Below are 14,891 nucleotides of genomic sequence, written 5' to 3'. Positions count from 1 at the left end.
TAGAGAAATTAGCTGTCAATCACATAGAGGTTAAAGGAAAGAAGCTGAATCTGAACCCCAGCAGTCTGACTCCAGGGCTTGTGTGCTTAACTGCATAACCAACAGTATGTGTCATGCAAAACTGCAGAATTTTTCAATTCCTGTCCAAGATGGCAGAGTAGAAGGGCCTTCAGCTTACTTCTTCTCACGACTAACTGCTGAACAACCATCGATTAAGAAGAGTGGAACCTACTAAAAAAGATATTTTACAACCAAAGACATAAGAAGAACCACAATAAGACAGTAGAAGGGGTGCACTCCTGATATAATCGAATTCCATACCCCCCCAGGTGCGTGGCCCACAAACTGGAGAACAATTATATCGCAGAAGTTCTCCCATAGGAGTGAGAGTTCTGAGCCCCACATCAGGCTCTGCAGCCTCGGGGTCTGGCATTGCAGGAGGAGCCCTCAGACCATTTGGCTTTGAAGGCCAGAAAGGCCTGATTGCAGAAGCTCCATAGAACTCCTGCAGAGACTTTGGAGACTCAGAAACAGAGACTCCACTCTTAGAGCGTGCACACAAGGTCCTGTGAGCACTGGTAGCCAGGGTAAAAGCAATGACTTCATAGGAGCCTGGGGCAGACCCACCTGCTGGTCTTGAAGGGTATTCTGGGGAGGCGGGAGGGTGGCTGTGGCTCACTCTGGGGACAGCAACACTGGTGACAGTGTTACCAGGGGACATTCATTGGTGTGAGCTCTCCTAGAGGCCAACATTTTGGCATCGAGACCTGGTCCCACCCAACAGGCTGTAGGCGCCAGTGCTGGGATGTCTCAGGCCAAACAACCAACAGGGTGGGAACACAGCTTCATCCATCAACAGACAGGCTGCCTAAAGGGTTCCTGAGCACACAGCTGCCTCTAGACACACCCCTTGATACAGCCCTGCCCATCAGAAAGCCAAGACCCAGCTCCACCCACCAGTGGGTAGGCACTGGCTCCACCCACCAGGAAGCCTGCATAAACCTTTAGACCAGCCTCACCCACAAGGAGGCAGACACCAGAAGCAAGAAACCACAGTCCAGCAGCCAGTGGAACTGAGTCTACAAACACAGGTCAGAATCTACCCTGGGACCAGCTGGTCCCTGGCCCTCGGTGATGAGAGGGGACTGTACTACTGGGACACACAGGAAATCCCCTACAGATGGCCACTTCTCCAAGGTTGAGAAACATAACTAACCTTCTATATACATAAAAATACAAATAGAATTTTAGACAAAATGAGAAGACAGAGGAATATGTTCCAGACGAAGGAAAAAGATAAAACCCCAGAAGAACAACTAAGTGAAGTAGAGATAGGCAAACTACCCAAGAAAGAGTTCAGAGGAATGATAGTAAAGATGATCCAAGAACTCAGGAAAAGAATGGATGCTCAAGCAAGAACTTACAATAACTTTTTAACAAAGAGTTAGAAAATATAAAGAACAACCAAACAGAGTTGAAGAAAACAAAAATGAAAAACACACTAGAATCAATAGCAGAATAAATGAGGCAGAAGAACAGACAAGTGAGCTGGAAGACAGAATGTTGGAAATCACTGCTGTGGAACAGAATAAAGAAAAGAGAATGAAAAGAAACAAAGACAGTTTAAGAGATCTCTGGGACAACATCAAATGTACCAACACTTGCAATATTGAGGTCCCAGAAGGAGAAGACAGAGACAATGGGCCTGAGAAAATATTTGACGAGTTAATAGCTGAAAACTTCCCTAACATTGGAAAGGAAACAGGAACCCAAGTCCATAAAACCACAGAGAGTCCCATACAGGATTAACCCAAGGAGGAACATGCCAAGACACATAATAACTGAACTGATAAAAGTTACAGATTAAGAGAAAATATTAAAAGCAACAAGGGAAAAGCAATAAATAACATACAAGGGAATCCCCAAAAGACTATCAGCTGATTTTTCAGTGAAAACACTATAGGCCAGAAGGGAGTGGCATGATATATTTAAGTGATGAGAGGGGAAAAACCTACAACCAAGAACACTCTACCCAGCAAGGGTCTCATTCAGATTTGACAGAGAAATCAAAAGCTTTACAGACAAGCAAGTAAAAAGAATTCAGCACCACCGAAAACAATTTTACAACAAAAGTTAAAGGAACTTCCCTAAGCAGAAAAGAAAAGCCCACAACTACAAACAAGAAAATTATGAAATGGGAAAGCTCACTGGTAAAGGCAAACATAAAGTAAAGGTAGAAAATTATCCACACACAAATATGATATCAAGACAAGTAATCATAAGAGGAGAGTACAAATGCAGGATATTTGTAATGCATTTAAAATTAAGAGACCAGCAACTTAAAACAATCATGTATATATAGAGAGACTGCTATGTCAAAACCTCATAGTAACCACAAATCAAACATCTATAATAGATATACACACCAAAAAGAAAAAGAAATCCAACAAACACTAAAGTTAGTCATCAAATCACAAGAGAAGAGAACAAAAGAGGAAAGGAAGAAAAAAGACTTAACAAAAACAAAACCAGAACAATGAACAAAATGGCAATAAGAACATATGTATTGATAATTACCTCAAATGTAAACAGATTAAATGCTCCAACCAAAAGACATACACTGCCTGAATGGATAAAAAACAAGATACAACAGAGACCCACTTCAGATCTAGGGACAAATACAGACTGAAAGTGAGGAGATGGCAAAAGGTATTCCATGCAAATGGAAATCAAAAGAAAGATGGAGTAGCAATACTCACATCAGACAAAGTTAGACTTTAAAATAAATACTGCTACAAGAGACAAAGAAGGACACTACATAATGATCAAGAGATCATTGTAAGAAGAAGATATAACCATTTAAAATATATATTCACCTAACACAGGAGCACCTCAATATATAAGGCATATGCTAACAGCCATAAAAGGAGAAATTGACAGTAACACAATAATAGTGGGAGACTTTAACATCCCAGTTTCCTCAATGGATCATCCAGAAAGAAAGTCAATAAGGAAACACAGGCCTTAAATGACACAGTAGATCAGATGCACTTAATTGATATCTATAGAGCATTCCATCCCAAAACAGCAGAATACATTCTTTTCAAGTGCACATGGAACATTCCCCAGGATAGGTCAAATGCTGGGCCACAAAGTAAGACTTGGTAAAGTTAAGAAAACTGAAATCATATCAAGCCTCTTTTCCAACCACAACACTATGAGATTAGAAATCAACTACAAGAAAAATACTGTAGAAACCACAAATACATGGAGGCTAAACAATAGGCTACTAAACAACCAAGAAAAAAAGAAGAAATCAAAAAATATCTAGAGATAAATGAAAACGAAGATGCAATGATCTAAAATATATGGGATGCAGCAAAAGCAGTTCTAAGAGGGAAGTTTATAGAGATATAAGGTTATCTCAGGAAAAATCTCAAACAAACAACCTAACCTTACACTTAAAGCAACTAGAGAAAGAACAAACAAAACCCATAGTTAGTACAGGAAAGAAATCAAAGAGATCAGAGCAGAAGTAAATGAATAGAGATGAAGAAAACAATAGAAAAGATCAATGAAACTAAAATCTGATTCTTTGAAAAGATAAATAAAATTGATAAACCTTTAGCCAGACTCATCAAGAAAAAAGAGGGGAGAGAGGCCAAATCAATAAAATTAGAAATGAAAAACAGAAGTTACAATGGACACCACAGAAATACAAAGGACCATAAGAGACTAGTACAAGCAATTATATGCCAAGAAAATGGAAACTTAGAAGAAATAGACACATTCTTAGAAAGGTGCAATCTTCCAAGACTGAACCTGGAAGAAATAGAAAATATAAACAGACCAATTACAACTACTGAAATTGAATCTGTGATTTAAAAACTCCCAACAGACAAAAGTCCAGGACCAGATGGCTTCACAGGCAAATTATATAAAACATTTACAGAAAAGTTAACACTATCCTTCTGAAACTGTTCCAAAAAACTGCAGAGGAAAGAACACTTCCAAACATTCTATGAGGCCACCATCACCCTGATACCAAAACCAGACAAAGATACCACAAAAAAAGAAAATTACCTGCCAATATCACTGATGAACTTAGACACAAAAATTCTTAACAAAATATTAGCAAAATGAATCCAACAATACATTAAAAGGATCACACCCCATGATCAAGTCGGATTTATCCCAGGGATGCAGGGATTTTGAATACCCACAAATCAATCACTGTGATATACCACATGAACAAATTGAAGATTAAAAACCATATGATCATCTCAATAGATGCAGAAAAAGCTTTAGACAAAATTCAACACCCAGTTATGATAAAAACTCTCCAGAAAGTGGGCATAGAGGAAACATACCTCAACATAATAAAGGCCATATATGACAAACCTACAGCTAACATCATATTCAATGGTGAAAGCTGAAAGCATTTCCTCTAAGATCAGGAACAAGACAAGGATGTCCACTCTCATCAGTTTTTTTTTTCAATATAGTTTTGGAAGTCCTAGCTGTGGCAATCAGAGAAGAAAAAGAAAGAAAAGGAATCCAAGCTGGAAAGGAAGAAGTAAAACTGTTACTGCAGATGACATGATACTATACAAAGAAAATCCTAGATATGCTACCAGAAAACTATCAGAGCTCGTTAATGAATTCGGTGAAGTTGCAGGATACAGAATTAAAACACAGAAATCTGTTGAATTTTTATACACTAACAATGAAAAATCAGAAAGAGAAATTAAGGAAACAATCCCATTTACCATTGCATCAAAAGGAATAAAATACCTAGGCCTAAACCTATCTAAGGAGGCAAAAGACCTGTACTCTGAAAACTCTAAGATACTAAAGAAAGAAATCAAAGATGACACAAACAGATGGAAAGATATACCATGTTCTTGGATTAGAAGAATTTATATTTTCAAAATGACTATACTACCCAAGGCAATCTACAGATTCAATGCAATCCCCATCAAACTACCACTGGCATTTTTCACAAAACTAGAACAAAAAATTTTTAAATTTGTATGGAAACATAAAAGACCCCACATAGTCAAACAAATCCTGAGAAAGAAAAATAGAGCTGGAGGAATCAGGCTTCCTGAATTCAGAGTATACTACAAAGCTATGGTAATCAAGACAGTATGGTACTGGCACAGAAACAGAAATTTAGATCAATGGAACAGGATAGAAAGCCCAGAAATAAACCCATGCACCTATGGTCAATTAATCTATAACAAAGGAGGCAAGACTATACAACAGAGGAAAGACTTCTCTTCAATAAATGGTGCTTGGAAAACTGGACGGCTACATGTAAAAAAAAATGAAATTAGGACATTCTTTAACACCATACAGAAAAATAAACTCAAAATGGATTAAAGACCTCAATGTAACAACAGATACTATAAAACTCTTAGAGGAAAACATAGGCAGAACACTCTGACATAAATTGCAGCAATATCTTTTCTGAGCCGACTCTTAGAATAATGGAAATAAAAACAAAAATAAACAAATGGGACCTAATTAAACTTAAAAGCTTTTGCACAGCAAAGGAAATCATAGACAAAATTAAAAGACAACCCACAGAATGGGAGAAAATATTTGCAAATGATGCAACAGACAAGGGATTTGTCTCCAAAATTTACAAACAACTCATGCAGCTCAATATCAAAAAACAAACAACCCAATCAAGAAATGGGCAGAAGACCTAAATAGACATTTCTCCACAAAAGACATACAGATGGCCAAGAGGCACATGAAAAGATGCTCAACATCACTAATTATTAGAGAAATGCAAGTCAAAATTACAATGAGATATCACCCCACACATGTCAGAATGGCCATCATCAAAAAGACTACAAATAGGGCTTCCCTGATGGTGCAGTGGTTGAGAGTCCACCTGCCGATGCAGGGGACACGAGTTCGTGCCCCAGTCCAGGAAGATCCCACATGCCGTGGAGTGGCTGTGCCCATGAGCCATGGCTGCTGAGCCTGCGCGTCCGGAGCCTGTTGCTCCGCAACGGGAGAGGCCACAACAGTGAGAGGCCTGCGTACCGCAAAAAAAAAAAAAAAAAAAAAAAAAAGACTACAAATAACAAATCCTGGAGAGGGTGTAGAGAAAAAACCCTCCTACACTGTTAATGGGAATGTAAATTGGTGCACCCACTATGGAGAACAGTATGGAGATTCCCTTAAAACTAAAAGTAGAGCTACCACATGATCCTGCAATCCCACCCCTGGGCATATATCCAGAGAAAACCATAATTTGGAAAGATACATGCACCCCAATGTTCATTTCAGCACTATTTACAACAGCCAAGACATGGAAGTAATCTAATTGTCCATCAGATGACACATGAATGGATAAAGAAGATGTGGTATATTGGAATGGAATGTTACTCAGCCATTAAAAAGAATGAAATAATGCCGGTTGCAGCAACATGGATGGCCCTAGAGATTATCATACTAAAGTGAATAAGTCAGACACAGACCCATAGCATATAATATTGCTTATATGTGGAATCTAAAAAAAAAGAACTTATATGCAAAATATAATTAGACCCACAGACATAGAAAACAAACTTATGGTTTCCAAAGTAGAAGCGGGGATGAGGGATAAATTAGGAGTTTGGGATTAACATACACATACATACTAATCATAAAATAGATAACCAACAAGGACCAACTATATAGCACAGGGAACTATATTCAATATTTTGTAATAACCTATAAGGTAAATGAATCTGAAAAGGAATATATATATATGCGTGTGTGTGTGTGTGTGTGTATACATATGAATCACTTTGCTGTACACCTGAAACTAACACAACATTGTAAATCAACTATACTTCAATAAAAAAAAAATGCAAGTTCGGATGTTGAAGCTGCAGCAAGTTATTCAGAAAATCTAGCTAAGCTAATTAAGAAAAGTGGCTACACTAAATATTTTCAATGTAGATGAAAAGCCTTTTAGTGGAAGAAAATGCCATCTAGGACCTTCATAATTAAAGAGGAGAAGTCAATGTCTGGCTTCAAAGCTTCAAAGGACAGGCTGACTCTCTTGTCAGGCTGATGCAGCTGGTGACTTTAAGTTGAAGCTAATGCTCATTTACCATTCTGAAAATCCTAGGGCCCTTAAAGAATTATGCTAAACTACTCTGCCACTACACTATAAATAGAGAAACAAAGTCTGGATGACAGCACATCTGTTTACAATATGGTTTATTGAGCATTTTAAGGCCACTGTTGAGACCTACCACTGAGAAAAAAAAATTCCTTTCAAAATATTACTGCTCATTGATAATGCATCTGGTGACCCAAGAGCTCTTATGGAGATATACAATGAAATTAATGTTTTCACGCCTGCTAACACAACACTCATTCTGCAGCCCATGGATCAAGGAGTAATTTTGACTTTCAGGTTTCATTTTTTACGAAATAGATTTCATAAGGCTGCCATAGATAGTGATCCCTCTGATAGATCTGTGCGAAGTAAACTGAAAACCTTCTGGAAAGGATTCACCATTCTAGAGGCATTAAGAACATGCCTTCCCATGATTCATGGGAAGAAGTCAAAATACCAAAATTAACAGGAGTTTGAAGAAGTTGATTCTAACCCTCATGGATGACTTTGAGGTGTTCAATTTCAGCGGAGGAAGAAAATGCAGAAGTGGTGGAAATAGCAGGAGAACTAGAATTATAAGTGGAACCTGAAGATGTGACTGAATTGCTGCAATCTTATGATAAAACTTTAATGGATAAGGAGTTGCTTTTTATGGATAAGCAAAGAAAGTTGGTTTCTTGACATGTAATCTATTCCTGGTGAAGATGCTGTGAAGATTGTTAAAACGACAACAAAGTATTTAGAATATTACATAAATTTAGTTGATAAAGCAGCCACAGGGTTTGAAAGGATCGACTCCAATTTTGCAAGAAGTTCTACTGTGGGTAAAATGCTACCAAACTGCATTGTGTGTTACAGAGAAATGGTTCATGAAAGGAAGAATTGACTGATGCAGCGAACTTCACTGTTGTCTTATTTTCAGTAATTACCACAGACACCCTAACCTTCAGCAACCACCTCCATGATCAGTCAGCAGCCATCAAAAGGGAGTCAAGATGCTTCACCAGCAAAAGGATTATGACTTGCTGAAGGCTCAGATGATGGTTAGCATTTTTTAGCAATAAAGTATTTTTTAATTAAGATATATCCTTTTTTTAGACATAATGCTATTGCACACTAACAGAATAGTGTAAACATAACTTTTATTGCACTGGAAACCAAAAAATTTGTGTGACTTGCTTTATTGCAATATTTGCTTTATTGAAGTAGTCTGGAACTGAACTTGTAATGTCTCTGAGGTAGCCTGTATTTTATTCCCACCATACTTCTAGACCTCAGTTCTCTCATTTGTAAAACAAGATGATTGAAATAGAAGATTTCAAGCACTGGTCCTCAATGCCAGTCCACACCATGTCATGTCTGGTCTACAGTAAAACGGTGGAGCTGGGGTGGGGGGGCAGCAGGGGAGATGACATTGTTCATATGCATAAGTTTTAATAGTCTTACTTGGCAAAATAAGCTTACATGTTCCAGGAACTGTGCTGGGCACTTTACCTCTGTAATCCCAACAGCAACCCTAAGAGGTAGGTATTATTACTATTACACCTCTTTGCATGAAGAACCACAGTTTAGAGAAGTCCCCAAGGATATATAGCTACTAAGTGGCAGATTCAAACCCCAGTCTATTAGTCTCCAAATCTCAGACTCAATCAAGTATGCAGCCAACTAGCTCCACTCTTTCTCCAGGACTTCTCAAATTTTCCATTAACTAGTCATAGATATTGCTTCTCCTTTTAACCTTAAATTCTGTGTCCTCCAAGTGTTGCTAAAGTTTGTCCATATTCTTCCTCTCTCTCATATACAGACACACACACACAGACACACACACACACACACACACACAACACACAACACACACCTTACTTCCCTTCTTAATTCTATCTACTGAAGTAAAAAGGACTTTTATTAACCTTGATTTTTTTGTTTTGTTATGTTTTATTTCTTTCAATCTCCACAGGAATGTCCAGTTCCTGTTAAAAGTGGCTACCCAAGAGAATAGATACACTGACATCCTGTTTTAGGTGACATGAGGAGAATGAATAACCGGTTAAATTGAGTAGGAAACAGTGATAGTGAACATAAGAGAACTGTTCTCTTGGGCCCTGGTCCACTATATCTGTCTATTATATCTGTTCTTTTCAACATAGAATTTCTCCAGAGAAGCTGCCAGTTGCCTAACCTCTTCATTCATAAATTTAAGATCACATTACACTGTAAACATTAGCAGGTCATATGTTACAGCATTCCTCAAAGGCTTTTTTTTTTCAATTTTTTTCTTCCCTTGTAATGTTACTAATTCCATACAAGGCAATCTGATTAAATACTATTCATATTCTCTAGAATATTCACAATTATTTACATTTCTTTACTTAACAGGGATAGTAATGATATAAAAATTTCAGCACAATTTTCTTTATGTCCAAAAGTAGCTAGCTTATTTGTAGCCAAATTTTATTGACCCTATATGAACTCATCACTTCTAAGTAACCAGCTTGAGGCTGCTGGTTAAATCCATAGTGACTTTGAGATTCTTTCATAATTGACCTACTCTGTTCTGTTTACTTCCACATGTAAATATAAAGCTTTAAATCTCCTTTCTTTCTTCTCATTAAAGAACAAAGTTTGTATGGGTAAAGTAAGAGGTGAAAAAATTCAACACTAGTGCCAAATCCAAGGAAGCCTTTAAGACACTTTTATTTTTTTAAATTGTTATTTGTGTCTAACAATTCTTATTTGCTTGCCAACTCTAAAAGGAGCACTAAGGAAGTTGATATTAATTAAATTTACTATTTAAGTGTTCAACTGAAAAAGAAAATAGCTAGTTTTGTAGGTATCATCTATTTACACAATAAAGTTCTCTAAAAGATGTCCCTTATAGAAAAAGTATTTACAATGATATATATTGCTTCATGACTTAAGGTTTTAGCTTATGACTTTTCCATAAAACATATTATAAAGCCCCCAGTATTCATCTTTCAGGGTTCTTAGAGATACAATAATCATTGGCTGACTTTTTTTTAGGCTTTTTCTAAAGAGGAAAAACTACAAATACCAAAAATTAAATTAATATTTAATTTCAAATTTTGAGACAGATTGAAATTTTAAAAATAAAGCCTAACCATGAAAGTAGAAATATATTTAATTTAACCAGTATACTCTTTATACCAGTTTATTACTTAAAACTGTAAAAATCTTACTTAAAATTTAGTTGCTCTTCCCAAAGTTCAGTAAAAAAATGTCTTTCAAGTTTTTTTGAATATTTCACTGAATTAATATCAAATAAATGGAATAAGATACCAAGCTGTTAATAAACACTTCGACACAAATGCCAATAATAAATGCACAATCACGAAAGCCCAGAAAAATTATATCAACATCCTACAGACGTAAAACAAGTTTAAATAATTTTCCACATAATAAGTACAAAGTCCACATTTGTAGTGAAGTTCAGTATATTTCATTTTAGTGATAATCAGAATGGATTTCGTTGAGATGTGGATAGACACTGAAGATAATTGTAAATGACTGTCCATGGTCAGTCTCATTTTAGAAAGAAAAGAGCCAAATGGCATTACATTTAAATTCCTCATGAAATTTTCATAATGGAGTTAGCTTTAAACACCTGGAGGCATCCTTGTATGATAAAAGAGAAATAGCCAGAGGGAAGAAAGGATAAAAAAATGGCCGTTTCGGTATCCAGCCCACATCTACTTGTAAGTAACATTATTGGAGTACTTTTTTAGGGAGATGTCAGATAATAATTTCTGCTTTTATTAATGAAAATCTCCACTTACCGTAGCTTCATTGCAAACCGTGCACTTAACCACATGCTGGTGAAGCTTGCCATCCAAATTGATGAGAGATTGGCACACGCGGCAGTTTATTACTGGAATACCACTGGCATCTGGACTGGCAATGGCTGTATACGGAGGTGGGAGTTCCGCTAAAAAGATATTAGCCACTGAATCAGAGTCTCAGAGATATTACGGCTGGTTTGAGCAAATAAGCAATAGAAGTAAAGAAGGAAAACTATCAAAATTCTCCTGTTCTTTATGTTTTTAAAGCTGGCCAACATAATATAGTTTCAGAGCAGAAACACATATAGGACTATATTGTGAAATAGAATAATTCTTAGCTCCTAAAATCCAAATCACACCTGCCTAGGTTTACACCTTTTATTAACCTATACTCGAAATATTCACTCCATTTCTATGTGCAAATTCATAGAGTTTGTAATAGGAAGGTGATAATTTATGCCTAAAAGTAAAAATCTTACACTAATGATCTGACTCCCAAGAAATAGAAATAGTCAATGAAGACAAAACTTTAAAATCACTTACATATATACATATACATAAATTGTGTAGTTGTCGTGCTCTGTTTATACTAGAAGCAGTATAATAACTGCTGAGTATGACAAGAACAAAATAGGGTTTTGGTGGCAGTCAAGGAGAGACAAAAACGAACCCAGGAAAACTAAACATATCAACATGGAACATGTTCTAATTAGAATGGAATTATGCTAATTTCAGAGAAAAAACAAGAATGAAGTAAATTTAACAATTTTTGTCTCAAACTTTCACCTAACATTAAAAATCTAGAAAATGTATCAAAGTATTTATGGGTAAAAAATATATTGTCTGGGATTTAATTTAAATACTCCAAGAAAAAGATGGGTTAATAGATGCAACAAGAGTATATTTATGAATATAAAGACACAGAAGGTCATTTTGCTCTTACTACTTTTGTGTATGTTTGAAAATTCTGAAAATACAAAGATACACACACACACACACACACACACACACACACACACACACACACTGCTTTTTGAGAGTCCTTAAGTCGACTGATTGGGTAGAGGGTAGAAGCTCAGTTTCAGAATTGTGTTCATATACCAGAAGTATATATTTGTTACAAAAGTTAGAGAAAAAGAATCTAGATATACTATTCCAGAATGGGATTTCTAAAGGGGACTGCCTAGCCTAATTTTGTAGCTATCTTAATTATAGGAATAGGAGCCCCTTTCAAGGTAAGATTTTGTCATAGCCCATCTAGAAAAGGCTACGCCTCAACACATGATTGAATCCCCACTAAAGAGAACTGATAGTTCAAGGGGCTACTGTGACACTATAAAATACAATAACAATAACTAATCATGAAAAGAGCTATTTTTGAAATAGAGATTTTTCTATCCACTGGATTAGATTCTGAACTCTATGATAGTCTGAAATGAGTTAGAGCACAGCACATTATGGTATGTTTAAAATCCGCATATTACCACCTGGCATCCTTAGGGTATATCAGGTAGATTTTTTAGACTTGCAAAGAATTAACAACAAGTGTTATCCATTCAAATATTCATAATAAACCAAATTTCTGCAGCAGCCAAGGCTCTGAAAGAGGTCACATTGAAATGACAATATGCACACATCCCTGGAAGTCTTATACCAGAACACTGTCAAACACTGAATTTATAAAGAAGCTATAGATGTCTAAATTATAAAAATAGTTTTATAATTTATAAAACTATAAATTAGGTACACGAAAAGCTGCTCAACATCACTAATTATTAGAGAAATGCAAATCAAAACTACAATGAGGTATCACCTCACACCAGTTAGAATGGGCATCATCAGAAAATCTACAAACAATAAATGCTGGAGAGGGTGTGGAGAAAAGGGAACCCTCTTGCACTGTTGGTGGGAATGTAAATTGATACAGCCACTATAGAGAACAGTATGGAGGTTCCTTAAAAAACTAAAAATAGAATTACCATATGACCCAGCAATCCCACTACTGGGCATATACCCAGAGAAAACCATAATTCAAAAAGACACATGCACCCCAATGCTCATTGCAGCACTATTTACAATAGCCAGGTCATGGAAGCAACCTAAATGCCCATCAACAGATGAATGGATAAAGAAGATGTGATACATATATATGATGGAATATTACTCAGCCATAAAAAGGAACGAAATTGAGTCATTTATAGAGACATGGAACGGCCATAGAGCCTGTCATACAGAGTGAAGTAAGTCAGAAAGAGAAAAACAAATACCGTATATTAACGCATATATGTGGAATCTAGAAAAATGGTACAGGTGAACCAGTTTGCAAGGCAGAAATAGAGACACAGATGTAGAGAACAAATGTATGGACACCAAGGGTGGTGGGGGTGGGATGAATTGGGAGACTGGGATTGACATATGTACACTAATATGTATAAAACAGATAAGTAATAAGAACGTGCTGTATAAAAAATAATAAATAAAATTCAAAAAACAAACAAAAAAATAGTTTTAAATCCTTGAAAGAATTTAAGGTTGATGCAGAATGACCTGTAATGTATTAATCAAGAAGAAAAAACAGGTTAAAGGATCAATGTGTCAAAATACATTTGAGCCTGTGCAACTTGCAGATTATTTTATCAGATCTTGGTAAAGAAGGTATTGTTCTGGGAAAAAGCATACACACCTCACTAGAAATTCAAGACACACTGCCTGGTGTGTAATAATAATTTTTTAAAAATAATTATTAGCAATAGCATTATTAATAAAAGTTTCTTCTTTTGCCTTTTCCTTGAGTTATAAAGTAACATAAAGTAGGTCTCCCATTAATTCCAGGTTTCCACCTTACATAGTGTGATAGAAAAGAAATTTAAAGGCAAGATAATTTCACAAAGAAAACAAGGGTATTGAGGGTGAGGGGAAGAGGCCACACATTGCAGCTACATATAAGGATGGTAAAACCCACGCACTCCAACAGGCAAAAGTTTTGTTCAGTGGAATCTCCTAAAGATTTCAACGGTTTATCTTTTTTGGTTCTGATACATTTGAAGTGTATCAGAACCAACAAGACCCTGTGAACTTTTCCTCTAAGATTTGTACTATATAATTTTTAACCTGTAAAAAAAGAAAAGCTTTCAATGACAAAAATATGCCAGAATCTTCTGGAGGCTTGGGAAGTGGAAGGAGGGGGAAAGAATGAGTGAGGATTAGAAGTCTAAAATGGGAAAGACTATAAGCTCCATGAGGCCAAGGTCATGTTTGGCTTGTTCAGGACTGATACAGCACTTGTTATAAGTGCTTGGTCTATGATAGGTGCTCACTAAATATTTATTGAATGGATGATGGATGAATAAATGAATGAATAACTGAATCACTGAAATTTATCAGGCTCATCTATTTCTCCTGGGAAAATGATACTAAGTATATTACCACTACTCTCCTTGGAGAGGAGCTAGGGTCCTAGCAGGGGAGTACAGCATGACTGAAAAAAAGGCTCTCTTCTATATATAGAATACCCTCTCCAAATCATGCACTGAGAGAGGGAAGTGGACAGGGGACACTGGCCTGGCCCACCAGATAAGTACAATCAATCCAAGAGATCAATAGAATAACAGATGTTGCAGCCTAACTGCTCCACTAAACAGTGCTTTCAGGCATATAATTTCAATTTTCTGTCCATTAATTACTTTAGCACTAAACTGATTTAGAGATATTTCTTGTACTTTTATCCCAAGGAAACCTTGACCTACAACTCCATCTCCTCTTGTAAAGGACTTGTAATTACAGAAATTTATTTCACTGTCAGTAAACCTGCAATGATTAACAACTTAGATTGTTCATTTTGTCTCTTTTCACTTTAAAACAGTCAACAGATCACCACTATTATACCTATTTTAAATTTCTGCCCTGGATAAAAAGTCCACTGTAATCTCAGAACTTGGGATCATTGGATATTAAGAGTCACAAAA

The 14,891-nt window shown here is 36.3% G+C and overlaps 1 protein-coding gene across 1 annotated transcript in view; it reads right to left on the bottom strand.

The window, feature by feature from the left end:
• PIP4P2 (phosphatidylinositol-4,5-bisphosphate 4-phosphatase 2) overlaps positions 1–14,891 on the bottom strand; it is an 84,808-nt gene that overhangs the window by 51,098 nt on the left and 18,819 nt on the right. The window contains exon 2 of the mRNA XM_079901823.1: positions 10,924–11,072. Within this exon, the coding sequence (XP_079757949.1) occupies positions 10,924–11,072 (149 nt within the window). The remainder of the gene's footprint in view (positions 1–10,923; positions 11,073–14,891) is intronic.

The sequence above is a fragment of the Stenella coeruleoalba genome, assembly GCF_951394435.1.
Source record: "Stenella coeruleoalba genome assembly, chromosome: 17".
NCBI classification, from domain to species: Eukaryota; Metazoa; Chordata; class Mammalia; order Artiodactyla; family Delphinidae; genus Stenella; species Stenella coeruleoalba.
Note: the sequence above shows the minus strand (reverse complement) of the source record. Positions and strands in the feature narration are given on the sequence as shown.